General features: G+C 45.5%; 1 protein-coding gene across 3 annotated transcripts in view; it reads left to right on the top strand.

Annotated features, from left to right (window-relative positions):
• Positions 1-24,202, top strand: part of GNB1 (G protein subunit beta 1) — an 88,703-nt gene that overhangs the window by 33,981 nt on the left and 30,520 nt on the right. For 2 of the 3 annotated variants that reach the window (XM_027060703.2, XM_053205494.1), the window contains exons 2-3: positions 7,291-7,339; positions 22,248-22,350. In XM_027060703.2, coding sequence (XP_026916504.1) covers positions 22,294-22,350 — 57 coding nt within the window. In that variant the 5' untranslated portion in view covers positions 7,291-7,339; positions 22,248-22,293. The remainder of the gene's footprint in view (positions 1-7,290; positions 7,340-22,247; positions 22,351-24,202) is intronic. The other variant, XM_027060705.2, reaches the window with a different exon arrangement.

The raw sequence follows: 24,202 nt of genomic DNA, 5'->3' as shown, positions 1-24,202 counted from the left end.
GAGATCAAGACCTGAGCTGAATCAGATGCTTCACCAACTGAGCCACCCAGGTGCCCTGAAAAATTGGTGTTTTGAAAAGATCAAATTGATAAACCTCTAGCCAGCCTGAGAAAAAGAACACTTAAACACTGTTAAAATGAAGAAAAATTAAATATAAAAAGTAAAAATGAAATATTAATTCATCTATTTTTCAAAGTGGCCTTAGAAACCAAAGAGCATTGATGGTGTCAGGAAGTCATGAACATGTGCTGTGCCTAGTTTCCCGGCTGCTGAAGGAGCTCCTCTCACTGCATCAGTCAGGGAAGAGTCAAGAGAGTTATGAAAACACAGTAATTTCCTCTGATTGATCTGTAGGTAACCTCATCTTTTGTTAGAGAATGTCAAGGGCATTTTAAAAGAAGATTTATATTTGCTTTTCATTGACCTTAGTATTCTCCTACCCCCTAACTTTTAGTTTTGAAGCTACAGGAAGTTGAAAAAATAGGTCAGTGAATATTCTGTACCTTTTACCAAGTAATCTGTAACTTTTGGGGGGGTCCACATTTTCTGTCTCTTGGTGCTTTTTGGTGAATTGTTAGAATGTTGGAGATGTCATGATACTTGATTCCTTACAACTCCAGCCTGGTGTCTCAAGGACAAGGCCATTCTTTTGTGTTTCCACAATAGTATCATTACATGCCAAGCTTTAACATGGATTCAGTGACACCTAATCCAGGACACATGTCAGTTTCTTCAGTGTTCACCCAGATGTCTTCATACCCTTCACATTCCGGATTTAATCAAATTCATGTGTTGCATGTTTGGTACTCGTGGCTCTACCTAGGCTCGCAGCATCTTGAGTGGTCTTCCCACTTTTTTTTTTTTTTTTTTTTTGCTTGTTACAACATTGACATTTTTGAAGAGTTCAGGCCAATTTCTTGTAATGTCTCACATTCTGGATTTTAATAAATGTTTCCTCATAATTGGATTCAGGCGTGTTTTTGGCAAAAGTTCTATGTAGGTGACCAAGACTTCACATTTTATCATATCATAAGATACCTAATGTTAGTTTGTTCCATTCTTGGTAATACTAAGTATCATCCTTTGATTAAGGTGGTATCTATTAGATAATAACGTTTGGTTTTTAAAATTAGGAAATTATCTATGAGTGATACTGTTAGACCTTGTGAATGTCTTCTAACAACACATTTTAGCATCCATTGGTGATCTTTGCACGTGTTACTACTCTCAAGGCCCCAAAATAGTAGTTTTCTAGACCTGTCATTCCTTATACATCATTGCATTCCTTTTTAAAGAAGAGCTCTACCTTTCCTCTTGTTTATTTTTTGAGTGTGTGTGTGTGTGTGTGCGCGCGCGCGTGCGCGTGTGTGTGCACGCGCGCATGTGTGTGTGTGTTTTCAATGAGATACATTCCATTTTACCCTCAGATCTTCCTAAATTTGGCAAGGGGACTCTTTCACATTATCATTTCACCTTCTTGCTCAGAACATCTCTTTTTGTTTATTTATTTTGAGAGAGAGAGAGAGAGAGAGGGAATGAATGGTGGGGGGTAGAGATAGAGGGAGAGAGAGAGGATTCCAAGCAGGCTCTGTCAGTGCAGAGCCTATGCGGGGACAAACCTGTGAACCGTGAGATCATGACCTGAGTCGAAATCAAGATTCGGACACTTAACTGATTGAGCCACCCAGGTACCCCCAGAACATCTTGTACTAGAGAATTATTGAGAAGTGAGAAGTTTACTTTGTTTCTTACAAGCCTTCCCAGTCCCTCATGCAAACTCTTAAGACTGGATGTGTTCTGGAATCCCGCCTTTTTCAGGGTTTAGGAAGAAAAAATGGTGTATATATCACGGATGCACACTACCTCCAGTAGGGCTTGTAATCAAACACCTTAAAGCCTGTGATAAAACATGACTGCCCACACTTAACAGGGTAAGGACTAATTAATGTCCTTGGGTCTGCTCTGCTCTGGTCTGGGGATGTCAGGATTGCAGGTGACCGTACACCTGAATGTTCTTTCTGTCTTAGGGTTATGTTGATATAAAAGAAATCATTCCCAGGAGATGTACCTTTGCTCGATTTGAAATTTTAATGCAGCCAGTAAAGGAATCCTCTAGATATGTCTCAAGAAGATTCAGTTTTTAGCTTTTGAAAAATATGAAAATAACAATACTCGTAAATACTAGTATTTGGTCCTTAAAACCTCGTGATGTATTAGAATATATATGTATAGGAAAGTTTATCATTAAATATTAATATCAATATCAATGTCAAGGTAATATTTAATATTGCTAAGTTAACAACTCTGTAGAGTCAACCGTAGGCTCAGCTGATTTTTTTTCCAAGAGGCTTCAAAAGACACATAACCTTTGACATAATAATCCCATCTTTACAGGACATCTGGGTGGCTAAGTAGGTTAAGTGTCCAACTTTGGCTTAGGTCGTGATCTCAGGGCCGGCAAGTTTGAGCCCCCTCGTCCGGCTCTGCTGACAGCTCAGAGCCTGGGACCTGCTTCAGATTCTTTGTCTCCCCCACTCTTGCATGTGATGTCTCTCTCCCTCTCTCTCCCCCCAAAATGAACATTAAAATTTTTTTTTTAAATAATGATAATTCCATCTTTTTTTTTTTTTAATATATGAAATTTATTGTCAAATTGGTTTCCATACAACACCCAGTGCTCATCCCAAAAGGTGCCCTCCTCAATACCCATCACCCACCCTCCCCACCCTCCCACCCCCCATCAACCCTCAGTTTGTTCTCAGTTTTTAACAGTCTCTTATGCTTTGGCTCTCTCCCACTCTAACCTCTTTTTTTTTTTTTTTCTTCCCCTCCCCCATGGGTTTCTGTTAAGTTTCTCAGGATCCACATAAGAGTGAAACCATATGGTATCTGTCTTTCTCTGTATGGCTTATTTCACTTAGCATCACACTCTCTTGATAATTCCATCTTTAGAAATCTGCTCTAGGATTTTAACCTTCTTCAACCAGGGAATCATAATGACCTTGGCTATTGGGTATTTCAGCTAAGTGAGCTGTGATGCCCACAGTTGCTGAGAATGGCTGAGCTACCACCCCTCCCCTTTTTCTTCTGTCAAGCGGCCTTTTCCGCAGTGGCCCATGTCTTTCCCCCTGACCCCCAGAACAGGAGCTCTTTCCTCCCTGATCCTTGGAATCCTGTCCTGGCCATTCACCTGTGGTGCAGGGTGTCCTGTGTGTGCATTTCTAGGACTTTGTGTGGATCACACAGGCCTGAGTGAAACTAGCCCTTAAGTTTACTTGTATTGGTAGAGCCCCCCCCCCCCTCCGTACATTATAGCCTAATGTCCCCTGGCCTGGGAGACCCATGTGGGGGCACCTAGGCTAAGCTGTTTTGATGGCTTGTGTTCTCAGCATCCAGCACACTGTCTTATATCCTAGGTATTAAAATGTATTTGTTGAGTGAACGGATAGTCGTTTAGGAGATTTGACCCATAAATCACTTAAAGCCAGGGTACTCAGGTAGACTTCAAAGACTCGTGTTTGAGGTGTAGCCAGAGGCAGCCTGAGATAGTGCTGGAAAGGAGGGCGTATAGTGTCCAGCAGTCTGGTCCTTTTGTGAGGGAATGGTCTGGAAGCTTTGCACCTGACTTGCACAGTAGACCTGTCCACAGGAGACAGAGGGTCGCACAGTAGGGCTCCTGCCTTCTAGCAGAGCTGCCTCCACCAAGGGAAGGGGGTCTCAAAGCAGTGTTGTTGGGTGGGTAAGGAGTTGTTCATTCGAATTATTAAAAATGTTTGACGGGGCACCTGGGTGGCTCAGTCGGTTAAGCGTCCGACTCTTGATTTCGGCTCAGGTCACGATCTCATGGTTTGCGGGATGGAGCCTCGCATTGGGCTCTGCGCTGACAGCTCGGAGTCTGCTGGGGATTCTCTCTCTGCCCCTCCCCTGCTGGTGCTCTGTCTCAAAATAAGTAAATAAACTTTAAAAAGTTTGATTTGTTCATAAGATTGCTGAGACATTTGTATTCACTCTGTTAAATCTATCACTTGAATTTTACATATTTTAAATTTTGATTAGGATTGGCTTTATGAACTGTTAACCTTTTTCTTGAATTTTTGTCTGTGTCTTCCTTTATCTTCCTCCAACTTCCATTATGGATTGCTTTCTAAAAAGATGTGAGAAAACTTCAGCCTGTCCTCATGCCACCCCTTAGTTCCACTTCATAGCAGCACCCCTCCCTTGTAGCCAGGCTTCGGTGTAACCCGGGAGGCCCTTCTCCGCCTGTCTGAGAACCATCGTTCTCAGCTCTGGGCAGGCACCGCCCCCCGCCCCGCTTGTGGGCCCTAGACACCTGCTGGCTGGAAGGGATCCAGTGTTACCAGCTCCTAGGAGTCTAAGGATGCGCATTGCCTCTCCACTTACTTTTGCCTCCAGGAGGCAGAGTAGCATCGTGAGACTTCGGCTTTGGTCTCATTAAATCCCCAGTTTCCTGATTTTCTACAAGAGTGATGCTCCTGGCTTAGGATCACATGGCTGTGTGCTGCTGTCTGGAACAGTGGTCTTGTCTTCTGCGCCGAATAGTCCGTAAAAGAGCCCCACCTGGGTCTGATTTTTAGCCAGAAACAAATCCAGACAGCTGTACGTGTGAATCCAGGCTGAGGCGGTTTGATTCTGGTGTCCACACCCTTTCTCCCACCGTGACTGTGCCCATAGGAACTGCAGGCTAGGGAAATACTTATGGGGGCGTGGCTCCCCGTTTTCTTCTTCCAAAGAAAAGGAATAGGGAGTTTGCTTTCATGCCTTGAGCCATGGCAGTCTAGGTGTGTGAATCAGAGCAAACTGTGATACATTTTTCCATTTTAATTTTTTCCTACTTGTCTCTTGACGTGGAAAGTACCTCAGAGGATTTGTATTTGGAGACTGGGATTAATTGTGACAACCAGTCTGAAGGTGGAGCTCTCACCTGAGCCCATATTCTCCCCAGGGACACCTAGTGGCGTCCCGAGTTAGTTTTGGTTGTCACACTGGGGAAGGAGGTGCTGTTGAATATCCCACAGTGGGCAGTACAGCCCCCTCCCCTGAGAATGACCCAATCTAACCAGTCCTGCCGGAATTTGCCACTGCCTGCTTATAGACTCGGTAGTTCACTGACATGTTCACTGACACGGCAGGTGTGCCCTCCCGAGAGCTCCCCTCTTTGGGTTTGTGAAGGCCAGTTGGCCAGCTGTTCACTGATTTTCTTCAGCTTCCTCTTCCACCTCCACACCTACTGGTTTGGTTGTTCTTTTAAGTACCTTTAATGGCACATTTCCTCCCCCCCCCCCCACACACACACCCTCTTTTTTGAAATACAATTTGTGATACGTTAAGGGAACCAGTTAAACGTGAACGATTTAGTGGCATTTAGCACACTTCCTGTGTTGTGCAGCCATCATGTCTATCTAGTTCCAGAACATTTTCATCTTCTCAAAGGGAGCCCTGTATCTTTTGAGCAGTATTCATTCGCACATCCATGTACACAGAGAGCGCCCCTCGCAACCACTGCATTCTGTCTCTGTGGGTCTGTCTCTTTCCTAGAAGCAGAATATTTTCTATTTCACGTAAATGGAGCCATATACTTTGTGATCATTTGTGTGTGCTTTCTCCACACAGCATAATGCTTTCGGGGACCGTCCACACTGTAGCATGTGTCAGTGCTGCACTCTTCTTCGTGGCTGGAGAATATTCCATTGTTGGCTGTGCCACATTTTGTTTATCCATTTATTCATTGACGGACATTTGGGCTGTTAGCACCTTTGACCATTGTGAATAGTGATGCAGTGAAGTGTGTGGACACGCGTTGAGTACCTGTTTTCGGTTGTTTGGGGCTACATGCCTAGGAGCAGCCGTGCTGCATCACATGGCAAACCTGTGTTTAACCTTTTGAGGAAACTCCGTACGGTTTTCTTTCCACACTTAACTTTTATTGACTGGAAAGCTTGTGCTGCATTACAACTTATGCAATGTAATTCCCAAATAAAAGTATTTTGTGAAGTAAGTGTTTTAGAATTCACAGTTCAACTGGGGGGCATTTCATTTTGTTACTACCTCTCCTGACCTCCAGACTAGATGTGTGCCTGGGGGTTTGTAGCTGCACAAGGTAGTGAGTCCGTCAACAGGCAGGTAGGTGGTAATCTGTGAATCATCCAGAATTGGTCTTTTCACATAATTTGGAGAGATCACAAAAGCCTATTTAAATATTTTCAAATTTAGTTTCTGAGAAAGAACAAGCAGAGATTTCAGAAGAAATCTAGAATTAAGTGTACTTCGGTTCTGGCTGCAGTACAGAGAGAGGAAGAGAGTCGGGGATTCTTCCAGATGCCAGAGCTGGGGCCCTGCTGCCGCAGGAGTGGTGCGGAGCTGGCGGGTTGCACACACACCCCTGTGGACCAGTCACACTTGGAAGCAGTCATGCCTTCTTTGAGAGGCAGATGAGGTCCTTTACATGTCAAATGGCCAAGTCTGGGTGACAGGACTTTAGAAGCTTCTTGAATTGCAGTGATTGTTTTTACCATAATGTAATTTTTCTAGTAACTGGATTCTAAGTAGGTCTTCCCCGTGTATTGTTCAGTTGGATTCAGAGTATTTTCCATGAGTCATTTCTAAGTTTTGTTTTTTTTAAGAAATTGAGGGACACCTGGGTGGCTCAGTCGGTTAAGCGTCTGACTTAGGCTCAGGTCATGAACTTGGGGTTTGTGATGTCGAGCCCTGCGTTGGGCTCTGTGCTGACTGCTCAGAGCCTGGAGCCTGCTTCGGATTCTGTGTCTCCTTCTCTTTCTGCCCCTCCCCCACTCATGCTCTGTCTCTCTTTCTCAAAAATAAATAACATTAAAACATTTTTTTTTTTAAAGATAATGAGATCGAGGGCACCTGGGTGGCTCCGTCAGTTGAGCGTCTGACTCTTGATTTTGGCTCAGGTCATATCTCAGGGTCTTGGGAATGAGCCCCTTACTGGGTTCCACGCTGAATGTGAAGCCTGCTTGGGATTCTCTCCTCCCTCCTTCTGCCCCTCTCCCCTGCTCCCACTTCCTCCCCTTCTCTCTCTCTCTCTCTCAAAAAAAGAAGAAAGAAAGAGAAAGAAATTGAGATCAGAGTTCTTTTGCACATTGAAAAGCCAAATACTAAATTAGTGTAAAGCACCAAGTGAAATGGTTTGGGGCAAGAAATGGTGATGGAGAAGGAATGGATTTATATGCTTCTTCAAATGTATGGAATGTTACTCCTCTCAACCTGAACGCAGTGCATATATAGCCTTTTCTTTGTCTGTTGCAGACAATTTTTCATGCATTGGAGACCAGACCAGAAGCACTTCTGAATTAAGGTAATGTTGAAGTAATTGATCCTTGTCAGTTTTTAAAGCACAATGTTTAAATTTTTTCAGGGTTTCTTATTTTAATAATTTAATTTTTGTGTAGTTTTGCCCACCTCTTTTTAAGCCCATAGTTGGTTTTCAGAACAAATTGTTCCTGAGAAACATGTTTCTTTGAAAGGCTCCATCCAGTGTTCAGAAGGAAGAGTTAAGGCCCCAGAGATGGTTGTTCACATTCTGGACAAGAGCAGAACCTCTCCAGCTTTTTTAATTAGAAAGCAAGAGAGCCCTTTTTCCAAATCAAATGTTGGTTCAAATACCAGCAGATGGTTCAGATAGACGTGAAGCCACATGATTCAGAGAAAAACCACCGTAAGTGTGTACGCAGTGAGAGTGTCACAGAGTCGGGGGTCAGTGAATCTGGTTGAGGGTACAGAGTTCCTTGTGAAATTCTTGCAACTCAGGATAAGTTAAGAGAATTTTAAATTAAAAAGCAGAGCTAAATTGAATGAATTCGTTGCTTGAACGATTGGTTGTCCCTGTGCAGAGGGTTAACTTGACACCATAGACAAAAATTAAGTCAGAGTGAATCATAGACTCTAAATATTAACCCTAAAAAGAGGACATAGAAGGTTGTGAAGACTTCGGGTTTGGCACAGGTTTCTTAATTATGACATCAAAGTTAACAGTCCATAAAAGAGAACATTTGTAAGTTAGACTTCGTCAAAATTAAAAGCTTCTGCTCCTTCCAAGACACTATTAAGAGAAGGAAAAGACCAGCCACAGGCTGGCAGAAAGCGTTAGCGTGTGACATGCCTTAGATGACAAGTAAAAAGCTCTCAACATTCAGTATGAAGGACGCGAGTGATTTGAACGGACGCTCCACCAAAGACCATGTAGAGACAGCAGATGAGCATTTGAAAAGATGGCCGAAATCATTAGTTATCAGGGGATGGAAATTAGATCTGTAAGGAGACACCACTGTCCTACTAGATGGACCAACAGGTGATCCCACCAAGTGCCGAGAAGCGCGTGCGGGAGCGGGGCTTGTGGGCGCTGCCGGTGGGAGAGGAAATGGTGCCAGCACTTTGAAAACAGTTTGGCAGTTTCCTGGTGTTAAGCATATGCCTACTACCATGTATGCTCCACTCCTCGGTGTGCACCCGAGACCAGTGAAAGCAGGTGTGCACATAAAGACTTGTACGGGCAGCAACACGGGTGAGTCTCAGCAGCGCCGAGTGAGTGGAGCCAGACCACGAGAAAGTACATACTCTGTGACTCCATGGGTTTACACTCCTGGAAGTGTAGTGTATGCTGCTGATGTGTCGTGACAGAAAGCAGATGAGTGGTCGCTTGGGGTGGGGCAGCATCCCAGCGGGGCACAGGGGGGCGCCTGCACATGGTGGAGGTGTTCGTTATCTGAGCTGTGTTGTGCGTGTGTCACATGTCAAGTTGTGCATATGTGTCGTGTGACCTACACTTCAGCGAAGATCAATTATGTTTTAAATACTAAATGAACAATTAGAAAGCGGCGTGAGCAGGTCTGACCTCTACCTGGTGAACCCTTGTGTTTCACGGTCGCCACTGTTGATGTGTTCTTGGTTTCTGCAATGGGGCCTACTCTACTGACTCTGGGGAGGAAGTCTGGTGGGTGAAGGAGGAGGTAATTTTCTGTCTCTTAAATCATTTCAGGCTAAAAAATCTTAGTACTACTTTTACAAGTTCAATTTAGTGAGTGTTTACTATAGTTCAGTCAGGTTTTAAGGGCCTTGTGTGGGTTCTCATGGGCTCCTCATAGCAAGTGAGGTGTGGATACCATTACTGTCTCCATTTTTGGACCAAAAACCAGAGTCAGAGAGAGGTTAGGAGCTTAGTGGAGGCTACCTGGTGATGAGAGGGTCAGAATGGGACCCTGGGCTTGAAGCACGTGGCCACCACACTGCCTCCAGCTGGCAGTCCTGCTCAGGTGGGCTGGATGTGCACACGAGGCCAATAAAAACTGTTTCTGCCAGGAAACCCAGGGGTGTCCCTCATAGTTTGCAGGGAGTGTAAATGGCACCGCAGGGAACTTGGGAGTGAGAGCCCCTCACAGGTGCTTGAGGTCATGAAGTTGTTCCCTCCATGGTGCGTGTGATTGATTTCCAGCTCCCACCACCTTCCCTGCTAGACCTTCCTTCTGGATGTGTGCCATTTGTTTCTTAGACCACGTTAATCACGTATGAGTTCTGGCTCTGAAATAAAGGTGGGACTTCCTGTTTGGCCTCAACAGGTTTGCAGGGGCTGGGTTTATTGAATAGTTGTTTTTGTTTTTGTTTTTGTTTTAATGTTTATTTATTTATTTATTTAAAAAACATTTTTTTAACGTTTATTTATTTTTGAGACAGAGAGAGACAGAGCATGAACAGGGGAGGAGCAGAGAGAGAGGGAAACACAGAATCTGAAACAGGCTCCAGGCTCTGAGCTGTCAGCACAGAGCCCGACGCGGGGCTCGAATTCAGGGACCGTGAGATCATGACCTGAGCCAGTCGGACGCTTAACCGACCGAGCCACCCAGGCGCCCCAATGTTTATTTATTTTTGAGAGAGACACAGAGTGCAAGCAGGGGAGGGGCAGAGAGAGAGGGAGACACAGAATCCGAAGCAGGCTTCAGGCTCTGAGCTGTCAGCACAGAGTCTGACGCGAGGCTGGAATGCAGGAACTGTGAGATCATGACCTGAGCCGAAGATACTTAACTGACTGGGCCACCCAGGCGCCCCTATTGAACAATTTTTGATCACATAGTATGTGCTAGGTTCTGTGCTCGACACTGGAAGCAAAAAAGATGACCTAGGCTAACGACGAGATGTGGAGGGAGAACATGATGGCACAGGTGGGTTCCACCAGACATAAGGTTCAGGAGAAAGGCTCACTGGCCATTTCCTGTGACTCCAGAGGGAGAGGTGCCCTCAGTGAGGGTAACTCATACCTGCTCTCCAGCACTGGCTCATCCTGCTCTTTCCATGACGTTGCCTGAGCTGCCATCCCCGAAGTACTTTACGGTCCCCACCACGGTCCCCACTGTTCCTCTGATTGCTGTCATCTGGGTGGGTGACTGGTTTGTCAGGGGACGAAAGGGAAGTGATGTGGGGACAGGAGGCAGGATGGGGACCACGCCTCTCTCTGTTTCTGATTGGGAGGACTAGGATTGGCTTTATGCAGGGAGAGCCTGGTTCCTGCTCTTCTAGCAACATGATAAAGTGAATTCCACCCCGCACCCCCCATTGAGTCTCTTCCTTGTGAACGAAGAGATGAGGATGGACTGAGAGCTGTGCCGGCCACTGTGGCAGCCGTACTGTCGGCCACGTGTGACTCGGGCGCTGTGAGTGAGGCTGGTCCAAATCGGAACGTAAACCACACATTGGATTGTAGAAGCTTAGCATGACACACAAATGTAGAATATCCGTTTATAATTTTCTCTATTGATTACGTATTGAGATAACATTTTTGATATATTGGGTGAAATAAATACATTATTAAAATTAATGGTAACCTGTTTCTTTTTATTTTTTCCCTATGTGTACCAGAAAACAGAAACTTCTGAAAGTGGTTCACGTTGTGTCTCTGTTAGACAGCAAGCCAATTGGACAAGAGACGTAGGAGCCTGTGAGCATGGGGGCTGGAGGGGATGGGAGACCCAGAAACTCTTACTCCTAATGAGTGGCTTCTCCTGACCTAGCTGGAAAGCAATTTTAAGATGCTTCCTCTAGAAATGGAGAAACCAAGATCTCTTGCCCCCGATGCAGCACTTGCAACAGGAAGGAGAAAGGTCTCTGTGCTTCCCGGGTCAGAAGGCGTCCTGACGTGTTAACTTCTGTTGCATCATTGTCAGCTTGCCCTGGCGGAGTGATATGTGGGTGCAGGTGACCGAGAAGTGAAACGTCTTTTTATGGTCCTGTGACCGTACCCAGCCAGTCACAGATTGCTTATAGTGCCTGGCATGGTCAACTCCAGAGGTACCTGAGTCCGAATTGTGGTCTTGCCATTTGTGACTCCCTCTATTTCTCTTGTTTCCCATGTGGACAGTTGGTAGGACCTCTTCCCAAGATTGTGAGGACACAGCATGTGCCCCTAAGTCACAGGGTGACCTGGGAGTAGATCATAAATCCCTTTTTACTTCTGAAGTGGTTAGGAATCCAAGCGGTAACATCCTGGAGACCTAGGTCCGCAGAAGGACGTTTGACTGTCACTCTTTTAGACTCTGGTGCCGGAAGACAGGGAGTTTGTCTTTTCACCACAGTGTCCTCTGTCCATGGCAGATGCTTAGTAAACAGATGTGAGTGAATGAATAAGGTGTGTGTAGAGTGAGGCCAGGAGTGCTGCTGATTCAAGAATTCAGGTTTTTTGCTCTCCAGCTGGACATCACACCCGATCAGAGTGAGCAGGCTGCACCTGTTCCCATTGCAGCCGAAATGATCTGCTGTCGAAGAAGCAGAGCCGTCTGGTAGAAATCAAGACACATTCAGAAGAAAGAAGCAGTGTTGACGGTGCGAGTCGTGCTTCTGGTTTCTGCAACTTTATGGGGAGATGCAGAGCTACAGACCGTCTGAATCTACAATCTGCCGTGAGAAGACGGCTTAGGACGGTTCTGCTCACCAAGCATAAGACACCAGCTCCCTGGGGTATCGGTCAGACTGTCTCTCACCGCTGTCACCTAGAATGTGGTTCTGCATCCTAGTTGTATGTGTTTCCACTCCCATGGCCTGCGTTTCAAATCATGGACACCCCTTGGCCACTGCCTTCAGGTGGGAGGGAAGAATCTGATGGCCTCAGAAGGAAGCATAAGGGCAAGCTGGGCACAGGCGGAGAGAGTGCCCACGGACCAGCTCGCACGCACACGCGTCTGACTCTGGAAGAGGCTCTGGAGGAAGAGCTGCCACCAGATGAGGGACATCTGGTGAGGAGCGGCAGAGAAGAAGGGCACCCCTCGTCCTGGTCAGAGACAAGCCGCCGTCCGCGTGTCTTCGTTCCTTCGGCTTCCTGGACTCAGGGGGCAAGTGCCGTGTGAGACGCTGAGGCTGGAACTGGGCGCGGGCGGTCTCTGCTTCTCTGAGGCCCCTTCCGACAAGAGGCAGCGCCACAGAGGAGGGGCTGGGCTCAGCTCCCCGGGGCTCTGTCAAGGGCTGTAAGGTCCCCAGGGGTGTCTTCCAGGTTCAGTTTGGTGCTCTGTCAGCCAGAAATATGAGGTGGGCTAAGTTTCAAGTTCTTGTCTAGTTCAAGAATTTTCCTAAACAGGCACAAAATAGTACGCATAGTTTAAATAAGTCTGAATTTAAAATTACTTAGTACAGGGGTGCCTGGGGACCTCAGTCGATTGAGCCTCTGACTTCCGCTCAGGTCATGATTTCACAGTTTGTGAGTTCAAGCCCTGCGTGGGGCTTTGTGCTGACAGCTCAGAGCCTGCAACCTGCTTCGGATTTTGTGTCTCTGTCTCTCTCTGCCCCTCCCTCACTCACACTTTGTGTGTGTGTGTGTGTGTGTGTGTGTGTGTCTCTCTCTCTCTCTCTCTCTCTCAAAAATAAATAAACATTAAAACTTTTTTTTAAATTAAATTATTTAGTATAGATAGCAGAAATGCCTTCTCTCTTGGCCTCTTTGGTCTCGGCTGCAGAAGCGAGGTGGTGAAGGGGACACTGTCACTTGGGAAGTGTAACAATAAGATATACAGGCAGTGCCACCACCCTCAGAAGTCAACCTGTGGCAAACACGGCTACCCTGCCAAGCAGAAGGGAACTTGCACCGGAGCATCAAGGCTGAAAGATGAAACACCCGTCGGGACCAGGTGAATGAGGCACCTAGAAATGGGGTGCTGCAGATGCAGGTCTGGATCCCGGGAGGGGCAGCACCTCGACCCACAAGGGCAGCTGTCTCAGCCCCTGGTTCCTCTTAAGGATTTCAAGGAGACGTCGCACGATAAGTGTTCTCGCTGAAAAAGAAATGATACAGTGCAATCACAGGATACAGTTGACCCGCAAGTGACACGGGGGGTAGGGGCGCCAACCCTGCCCCACCTCGGGCAGTTGCAAATCCTCATAATAGCTTTTAACTTCCCAAACACTTCACTATGAAGAGACTGCTGTTGCCCAGAAGCTTAGAATAAGTCTATTAGGATGTATTTTATACATATGTCATATGCCGTATTCTTAGGATAAAATAAATAAGAGAAAAGAGAACATCAGTAAGAAAATCACAAGGAAGAGAAAATACACTTATGGTACCGTACTGTATTTATCAAAACCGATCCATGTGCAAGTAGACCCGTGCAGTTCAAACCCCTGTTGTTCAAGGGTCAACTATATTTGAAATTAAAAAAAAAATTTTTTTTTAATGTTTATTTATTTTTGAGAGACAGAGAAAGAGCATGAGTGAGGGAGGGGTAGAGAGAGGGAGACACAGAATCCAAAGCAGGCTCTAGGCTCTGAGTTGTCAGCAGAGCCCAATGCGGGGCTCGAACCCGCAAGCCGTGAGATCGTGACCTGAGCTGAAGTCGGACACTTAACTAACTGAGCCACCCAGGCGCCCCTGAAATTTTTTAAAGAAGTTTTCAGCGACATACATCTTATCAGATTTAATTTTAATATGTTCTGAAGTATAAATTGTTTAGAGTAAAAATTTATTTTATTTTTTATATATTTTTTAATGTTTATTTTGGGAGAGCATGTGCATGCAAGAGCAGGGGAGGAACAGAGAGAGAGGAGAGAGAGAGTACCAAGCAGGCTCTGAGCTTTCTGCGCAGAGCCTGACGCGGGGCTCGAATCCGTGATCCGTGAGATCACAACCTAAGCCAAAATCAAGAGCTGGATGCCCAACCGACTGAGTCCCCCAGGGACCCCTCTGGTGATTTTTAAATGTGGCACTGCATGGCGGCCTGGAAGTAACTTATGCATGGAGGTAGAAATAGTGCTTTCTGAGGAAGGGGTTTAAGTAAATAAATAACCCTTGGAATCTGTAATTGTTGATCTGGCTGCCTTCTCAATCAGGCACGTCTCCATGTAGGGGAATAGGGAGGTTTACAAAAGTGATTATTGTTATTTTTTATGTTTATTTTTGAGAGAGAGAGAGACAGTGTGAGCAGGGGAGGGGCAGAGAGAGAGAGAGAGGGAGACACAGAATCTGAAGCAGGCTCCAGGCTCTGAGCTGTCAGCGCAGAGCCCGACACGGGGCCGGAACCCACGAACTGCGAGATCGTGACCTGAGCCAAAGTCGGACACTCAACCGACTGAGCCACCCAGGCGCCCCATATTATTATTATTTTTTTGATAAAAAGTCTTACTTTTTGTCATTAGACAAACTGTGTGCTTTACAGTCTGTCCATGTTGCATTGCTTTCCTGTTGTTGTGAGGCTCATGGTTAACTTTTGTCAGATAGTGTATCCTTTCTGGTGTACGTGGGCCTGTTCCGACCCCTTGCTGGAGCACTGGTAGAGAGCTGGGAAATCAGGGAGGTGAGTGCCAGAGTGGCGTTGCGGCCATTCACGGGGCAGCAGGCTTTTCCACTGCACTGATGTCGGGGTTGAGCACAGACTTCTGGAAGGACATGTTAGTTCCCACAAATGCACTTGAGTGTGAGTGGCATTTGGCTATCAGTGACTCTGTGAATTGCCTGTGTAGGTTTTGTCATTTGAAAAGCATTAAGAACCTTTATTTTTAAAAAGTAGTCAACAGAAGTCAGTGAGGCTCCTCGTCTGCCTTCTAGAATGTCGGTTGGGGACCTCAGGGTAGTCAGACCATTTGTAGGGCTACTAGGTGTGTTCGCTTTCTATAGAGATTGTTTCTTGGGTCTTACTTTTCTGTTCACAGAACTAGCATGCTTGTTGTATGAATTTATTTCTACTGAGGATGATTAAATTTTTGCATTCTTCTAGTGCTTTAGGGGATGCACCTTAAATGGTGTTTACCAGTAAACTGAGAAAATTACACCACATCACCCATATATGCAAAACATGCAAAGTGGAAGTCTCTTGCGGGTGCATTATCTAACAGTAAGCCACTTAACTAAGTGGGGCTGTTTATGATCTGCGTCAGAAAGTTAAGAGCAGGAAAATCTGAGGGGACCAGGGAGATGCTGAGGGCAGATTATTTAAACACACTGTATCCTAGCAGAGTGGCGCACACACATCATCCCTTTTCAAATAACATGTAAAAGTCTGCCGGATCGTTAACACAGAGCCAAATGAGGATGTCCTGTGATTACATTTCCTGTGTTCGTCTTCGTTACCATTTGCTTACCCGTATAAAGACTAGTTACAGTTCACTTTTTATTTCATTGAATGTTCTGATATTTGCTACTTCATAGAAGCCGATTGGGTGGTAATTATCATCAAAACAATTAAGTTTTTATCACTTTCTTAAAGTTTTTTTTGTTTATTTTTGAGAGTGCGCGCGCATGTGCACACACGTGTGTGAGTGGGGGAGGGGAAGAGAGGAGAGGACGACAGAGGATCCGAAGTGGGCTCTGTGCTGGCAGCAGAGAGCCCGACGTGGGGCTTGAACCCGTGAACTGTAAGATCATGACCTGACTCGAAGTTGGGACACTGAACTGACTGAGTCACCCAGGTGCCCCCTATTTTGAGAGAGACAGAGACAGTGGGAGTGAGAGAGGGACGGGGTGGGGGGGGGGGAGAGAAAGAATCCCAAGTGGGCTCCGTGCTACCAGCTGTGGAGCCGGGCGTGGGCTCGAACTCCTGAAACGTGAGGTCATTACCTGAGCCGAAACCAAGAGTCAGACGCTTAACCGACTAGCCACTCAGGTGCCCTTTTTATCACTTTTCAAACATGGATATATAAGCTTCTCTCAAAAATAAACATTAAAAAAAAGAATAAAAAATTATTTATTTCATTTTTTTATTAAAAAGATTTTTTTAATTTTTATCTACTTTTGAGAGAGAGACAGAGACAGAGCAGGAGCGGGGGAGAGGCAGAGAGAAAAAGGGAGACACAGAATCCGAAGCAGCAGATCATGACTGACCCAAAGTTGGACACTTAACCAACTGAGCCACCCAGGTGTCCCAAGAATTTAAAAAAAAATTAAAGCAAATCCCAAGATCACATCATTTCACCAGAAGTAGGAAGTATTTCTAACCTTTGAGGGTTTTACTCCCCTTGTGAGCCAAACAAAAGAACAGCAGCTCTCAGACGTCACCAGACCCCCAGGCCATGTTCAGATTTTCTTGATTTTCTCTAAGAAGTCTCTAACATTTTTAAAAACCGTTTAATGGAAAATCGAAATGCATCCAAAAGTTAATAGTACAAGAACTTTGTCATCAGACTAGAGCAATTACCACCTCACAGCCGGTCTTGCTTATGTACGTCTTTGCCTGTTTTCCTCCTTGTTTTAAAGCAACCTTCAGACCCGTCATTCAAGTCTTTACTACGTTAGCATGTACTTCAGATGACGGGCTGTGGGTGGGTCGTGTTGGATGCAGTGTCCACAGTGTACGTCCCGGGGCGCCTGCTACAGCCACAGTGACCCATCGTGGCGGCGGCGGCCTGCCCGGTGTGGCTCGTGGTGTTCGGGTGGTATGTGAGGCGGGGAGGGTTTGAGTTTTTTCTGTTGCCCTTTGGATTTGCGCACTTACAATTTTGGAGATTAACTTGGATTTGGGAATGACACAACAATAGAAAAACTGAAGACGGGTTTAAATTCCTGGTGTAAATCCCTGTCTCTCAAAATGCTTCATTGTCTTGGAGATGAGGGAGGGCACTTCTGTGGCTGAGCTGATCAGAACGAACCGCTGCCCCGTGTGACGCTGGTGCTTTTGGTTTCTGAAGTTTGAGAGTTGTGTGAAAATTAAGGGAAACTTCACGAAAGTCCACTGGGGATACTAGAAGGGGAGGCTGATAGAGCCGGTGCCACACGATGTCAGGCACAGGCCCCAGTTGGAAAAGACGTGCGCTGCGGCTCCTACGGGAAGTCCACCGCCCCTGCCCCTCGGCCAGTGAGAAACCTCCTCCCGTCCCCCGGAACCCCTGCTTCTCTCCAGTGGGCTTTCATTCGGAACAACCCTCCCAACTTCCCCTCCCTCCCTCCCTCCCTCCCTCCCAACTTCCCCTCCCTCCCTCCCTCCCAACTTCCCCTCCCTCCCTCCCAACTTCCCCTCCCTCCCTCCCTCCCTTCCTCCCTTCCTCCCTCCCTCCCAACTTCCCCTCCCTCCCTCCCTCCCTCCCTCCCAACTTCCCCTCCCTCCCTCCCTCCCTCCCTCCCTCAGATAGCGTTCCTTTCCTTTATCTGTTGGACTTGCCTATGGTTTTGCTGTAGCTCACCCGGTAAACTTGTCTTTTGGTGCTAAAGTGACTGGCAGCTCTATTCTGAAGGTTAAGAGGCGCTCCTGCCGTTCGGTTCAGTGCCGCACCGTGGGCCCAAGGCTGTGCCAGCAGCTCATGTCTTGGGTTGCCCTCCTTTTGGCCGCGAGACCATGTGTGTGCTCTGTTGAAAGGTGGACTTCACGGTCTAGTCGCTGAAAAGCTTACAGAGCACTTTCCAGCTGTCTTACTTAATTTTCATTTCAGCTCCGTGGTGTAGGTGACAGGATTCCCATTCTGTAGCAGACGGGCCAGAGTACAAAGTGACTTGATGTCCTGTTCCTGGTATGTGGCAGAACCAAAACTCGGAATCATTTTTTCTTTAACAGGCTTCACACCCAGTACAGAGCCCACCACGGGGCCTGAACTCATGACCTTGAGGTCAAGACCTGAGCTGAGATCAAGAGTCAGACGCTTAACCAACTGAGCCACCAGGTGCCCCCTAAATTTGGAATCATGTTTATACCATCACCCCATTTTGCCATTAACAGACTGGCAGTATGAATGTCATTGTTAGTAACTGTAGGGTGCTGGGGGCACCATTGAAGTTCCTTCCCGTACTTTACTGGGGTCTTGAGGAGAGGGAAATGATGCTGCCTTTATCACGAAGTGAGGGGGAGCTACCTGAAGCACGTTATGTTGCAAATGTGAAATATTTGAATAAAAAATTTGGGTTAATGCTTTGACTTACAAAGATGTTGGATACAATCTAAATTAGGGCAGATCATATACTTGCTTTTAAGTTATTTAAATTTCTATGAAAAGTATTTTCAGAAGTTCTAAATAAAAGCTAATGGCAGATGTGGGTCATAAAGAACAGATGTGAGATTCTCAGCAGGTCCTGTCTTAGCGGATTAGACTAGGGAACGCACTGAGTCAGCACAGCCAGAGCTTAGCAGTGGCTTTGCGGGGAAGGCGAGACTGAGCCCCGGCCACGGAACCTGATGGTGGGGCTTCCAGAAGCCACTGGGGAACCAAGGGTAGTGAAGAGAAAAGCAAAGTGATCCCATGTAAGTAACACTTAAAATGTACAGTTTTTAAATTAGCAAAACTAATATAAACTGCATTATCAATATTTGGAAGATGAAGAGGAAAACATAACCAATAATTCTAATGAAAATACTATTAGTCTTTTTAAATGTCTTTCTTTAACTAAAATATATTTTGATTCTTCTAAAATAGCTAAAATTATTACACACAAATTTGTTTTGATTTAATATACAACAAACATTTTCCCAGATGTTTGTACCATCGTACTATTCTTAGTGATACGTAATAGTTCTCCCAGTAAAAAGTTGACATTAACTAGTCTTATTTTGAAAACTGAAAGTTGACATTAACTAGTCTTATTTTGAAAACTGAAAAGTATGGACAAAAAAAAAAAATGTATGCTTCTTGGTTTCAGAGCCCAGATAACTTGTTAACCTTTTATTTAAAAAAGATGTTTCTTCTTTTTAAATACACAAAAAGAAAAGCATCATCATTTATACACTATTCTGTACCTTGTTTATTTCATTTACTTTATCCTCATAGAAGAGCATTCAGGTGAACTTTTAGTTCATAGGAATAAGAAAGTTTTTTGTTTCCTCTCAGTCCCGCTGTGTATTTGAGTGCGCGCACTCCGTCCTCGATGTCCGTGGGATGCCACTTTCTCTTCGGGTGAGCACGGACTGGCTGGTTTTCCGCCTATGGTGCAGGGTCGGTGTCCATTAGCTTCTAGCGAAGGGGGCCATCCTTCTGTGGATGCACATGTACATCTCATCAAGGTGGTCCTAGACAGGGCCCACCTAGTGACAGGAAGGCCAGTATGCTGGAGACCCTGAGTGCCCCTTCATCAGTGAAAGTCCATCCATGTATAAAAAACTCCTTTTCCAGATTTGATTTCAGAAGATAACATCTTTGAGGTGGAGAATGGGGAATGTAATTAAAAAAAATTTTTTTTTAATGTCTAACCACAGGTTTCTCTTTCTCTCCAGGCCAATCATGTAAAATAGGTCTCCCAGGACACTTATTTTAGTTCTAGTAGCAGTAGGAATACCTCTTTTCTTAAAAATGAACAAATGTGGGTTTTGAGTCTCTTTGTTGAGACTCAAATGTGGGCACTGCTTGTAGAGGGATCTGTAATTAAAAGGCAGTATTAATAATTTATGCTATTTACTGATGAAAGAGAAATAGATCTGGTTTTGTTCTCTTTGCTTGTGACTAAAGGTTCAAATCAACAAGTATTGGTATTATTGCTTCTGAAATCTTGTGGGGTAACTGAGTTAAATGGATCTTCTCATTTTTAAGACACGTAGGTTTTCAGTTAATTCATTTCTCTGGTTTAAAGCAATGCAACTAGGTGATTACCACATATATAATTCTACAATATATTTAAAAAGAACATCTAAGATGGGGCGCCTGGGTGGCTCAGTAGGTTGTGCGTCCAGCTTCGGCTCAGGTCATGATCTCACAGTTCATGGGTTGGAGCCTCGCGTCCAGCTCTGTGCTGACAGCTCAGAGCCTGGAGCCTTATGTCTCTCTCTCTCTCTCTCTCTCTCAAAAATAGACATTAAAGGGGTGCCTGGGTGGCTCAGTCAGTGAAGCGTCTGACTTCAGCTCAGGTCATTATCTCACAGTTCGTGAGTTCGAGCACTGTGTTGGGCTCTGTGCTGACAGCTCGGAGCCTGGAGCTGCTTCGGATTCTGTGTCTCCCTCTCTCTCTCTGCCCCTCTCCTGCTCATGCTCTGTCTCCCTCTCAAAAAACAAATAAACATTAAAAATTTTTCAAAAAAAAATAAAAATTAGCTCAATATTTTAGTGTTTAAATAAGAAGTTACATGCGTTGACTAAAACTAACAAGTCAGTTCACATCATGAAAACCATTAACTTATTTTTCTTCACAGTTCTTAGAAGGATGGAATAAAGTGACTTCTTTATAGACTAAGAACAGTTCTCTAACATAGGGGCGGGGGGTGATGTTGCCGGAATCCAGCTACTCCCAACTCTGCGTAATCGTGTAGGAGATGTGATATGATCACATGTACATACGTGTGTGCACGTGAGCGGTGGCAGGACGTCCTGGCCGGCAGGAAGAACCAGGGCAGTCTACAAGCTCAGAGGACACAGCATCCCAGCTTCCTCTTGTGAAAACTCCCTCGTATGTTCCTGGTGCTCTTACTGTCACATACGTTAATGTTCACAGCTTGCAGTCCGAAAGAGTTTGTAGGTGAGGGCTGGAGTGAGCATCAGCCTGTGTGCCACAGGCTAAAGTGCCTGCAGTGTAGCCTCCCCGGTGCTCCCTTTGATCAGGGAGGCTCGAGGTGTTCTTGGAAGCATTCCATATGCTTCCGGCACCCGCTTCAAGTAATGCCTTTAGAAACAACTGTTTTGGTCAGAAATATTTCTGAAGCTGTGTCACTGTGTATCACCTTCCCGAGGTGCCTTTACCTCCTGTCCTGTCCCCGTAAGGCCTTTCCTGATGGTTCTGCGGACTTTCACTGCAGGTCAGTGCTGGTGACACGAGATTGCTTTCTGGAGGTCTAGCGTGCACCCTGCCCGCCCCTCTGTCCTCTGCCTGGCCTGTTCTGTAGCTGTGAAGAGATGGCACGGTTGAGAGCAGGAACTAAGAACCCACACACGCTTTTTAGAGATACTTCTTCTTGGGAAAGATATTTTTGTTTTCATCAGTAAGTATACATGGAGTTTCTGTAATGGAAACCACGTCAATTTATTCTGAGTGCGTATGTGCAGAGTAGGGAAGTTTATCTAGACTAGGAACTCTAACAAACATGCTTCCTGGGTCCTCCAGACAATTTCCCCCAGATATGTTTCAATCTCAAGAAAATAAATAGCCATTGTTAATTAAGTATCTGGTGATTATAACATTAACTCTGTGACTTTTGCATAAAATCTCCTTTGTGTGTTTGCAGAGGACGATGAGGCCCCTGGATAAGCCACGTTTGCACGGGGGAGCCAATTGTTAAGAGATGTTGATATATCCTCAGTGTGGGGATACATTGGTCATAATTATGACTGACTTAGTCATGTTCTTGGTCGGAAATGCAACCCCCAATTATGACATTCCCTTGGGAAAATAAGTCTCTGGTTTAACGGGATGATTTTGTTTGGACTCTGATTTAAGGAATGGTGTCTAGTAAGACTGGGGTGGAGTGGGGTTAAGGGTGGGTGGCATGGCTGCTCGTGGACCTGTAAGGACTGAGGTACTGCTTCTGAGTTTACTGGGATCCCAGGACCCGTTTTGGTGGGAGAGCAAGATGTCCCTGAAGCAGGGGCCTGCTGGATGCCATATTGAGTCTTCTTAGAATTGCTGTGTGGGCATTCTGACATCGTTGGGGGAAAGGGGGGTCATGGGTTCAAGATCATTGACATGATGTTGAGGTACAGAGCTGGTGAATAGTAGTAATTATAATTTATTAATCCAGCCCTTGGTGGCATTTTATAAGTTCTGATGAATGCTGAAGAAAGGTGCTCTGATCTATAATAAAATCTTAGCTCTCAAATTTGGTTCCTTTTCTCGTCTGCTTCATTAAGTTCCTCAACCACTGTTTATTAATTTTTTTATGCTTGCATTTCTGTTTCAGATCTCAGATTCCTTGAAGTGGCATTAAAGAGCACTAGGACCTGAAAATGAGTGAACTTGACCAGTTACGGCAGGAGGCCGAGCAGCTTAAAAACCAAATTAGGGTATGTTGCTACATGTGCGTTTAGTTTATTTTGTAAATCATTTGGATTTCAGGTCAGATGTTACCTGTTTTGGGGAAAGGTGGGTTTCAGAATGACTGCTGAGTGTTTTGGATTAAAACTGAATTTTCGCTGGCCCAGGATGGGCTAATTACAGAGTCAGATATTTGGCCTGGCACATGGCTTTCAGGGTTTTGTTTTCTAGTATATCATTATTTGAATATACCAAAAACGCTTTCAATTTATGAACATCTCTTCTGTATATTTTTTCTTAACCTTGGGAATTTGCTTCATGACATTCTCTTGGTCACTGTGTGGAGTGTGGTGTCTGCTTCCCTCCCTTGTGACTGTTTAGTCGAGGACAAGAAACTGGTTTAAAAATAAGCGTATTAACAACAACAATGGCAAGTGTCTCCGGTGTGCCAGAGATGTGCTGGAGAAGAGTGCCGGCGTGGACCTGGGCGTCTACAAGTTTTCATAGGCTGTTACATGAGAGCAGGTGCATCTAGCTGAAGATGAAAACACCACACATCGTTCACCTGCCCTGTACAGCAAGGAGCTCCCCGACTCTTAAGGTGTGAACCCCAGCCTGTCACTGGCGTGTGCTGTCCCACAGCAGAGCCCTTGCACTTTGGAAAGGCAGGACTAGGAGGGTCTGAAGGCATCAGTTCTGCTCTCCTCCGGTTTCGTGAGACCGTGTTTTTAATGAACATTTTCTGGAGGAACATTCAATGCCAGTACTTGCTCCTGTTCTCAGACTGTTGATAAGAAGGCCTGAGACAAGGAGGGTGGACCCCGGAAAACCCATCCGCAAGACACTGAAGCAGATCCATGTCCGCTTGAGGCAGGGGCTCCTCAAGGCCTAGCTAGTCCCACAGCATCGTTTTCATTTTCAGTGTGTGTCTGAGCAACAAATTGTTTTTCTGAGTCCATGATGAGATTGGAGCCTGGTTCCTTTCAGATGACCAGCTAGCTGTATGTTCAGAAAGCTGGGTGGCAATTGGAGAAAGAAATCATCATCATTGGAGCTAACTTTTTTCCTAAGCTTGAGAAAAGATAATGGAGTTTTTTAAGTTACAGCCAAGAGGAAACAAAGTAGCTTTCAAATTCAGATTTTAAATCTTAACATTTAAAAGATCAGATACATAGCTCAATAAAAATGAGGGAGATTTGGTGTTTTTAATTGTTTGCTCTGATCAGACTTGTTTAATATGTCTGTCTACCTCTACCCTCCAGAGTAGAGAAATCAGAATCAGCTGTTTCTAACAGCTATAAATTGTTTAAGTAGAAGATGTTGTTCGTAGTGGATTCAGACCTGTTCACAGCAGATGCAGAAAGTTTGCGTGTTGCAGGAGAGAGACCTCTGGTTTCAGGCAAAACAAATAGCCTGAGAGCTCATGTTGTGTCTCTTCCAGTCTTGTGGAGCCGGTTATGTCGTGAGCCTCAGGCAGCCCCCCGGGGGACAGCGTGAGTGTGGGAGCCACACATGGGGTTTGAAAGTATGAAAAGAGGGGTTCCTGGCTGGCTTAGTTGGTGGAGCGTGAGACTCTTGATCTTGGGGTCCTGAGTTCAGGACCCGCATTGGGCATGGAGATTACTTAAAAATAAAGTTAAAAAATGAAAGTGTTAGAAGAAACAGGTGGAGGGGTGCCTGGGTGGCTCAGTCAGTTAAGCGTCCTACTCTCGATCTTGGCTCAGGTCGTGATCTCAGGGTTCGTGGGGTCACGCCCCATGTTGGGCTTGCACTGCACTGGTGGCATGGAGCCTGCTTGGGATTCTCTTTATCCCTCTCTGCCTCCCTCTCTCTCCCTCTCCCTCTCTCTCTCTCTCTCTCTTTCTCTCACTGTCACTCTCA

The sequence above is a fragment of the Acinonyx jubatus genome, chromosome C1 (assembly GCF_027475565.1).
Source record: "Acinonyx jubatus isolate Ajub_Pintada_27869175 chromosome C1, VMU_Ajub_asm_v1.0, whole genome shotgun sequence".
NCBI lineage: Eukaryota > Metazoa > Chordata > Mammalia > Carnivora > Felidae > Acinonyx > Acinonyx jubatus.
The sequence above is the reverse complement of the archived record's forward strand: the minus strand, read 5'-3'. Positions and strand labels throughout refer to the sequence as shown.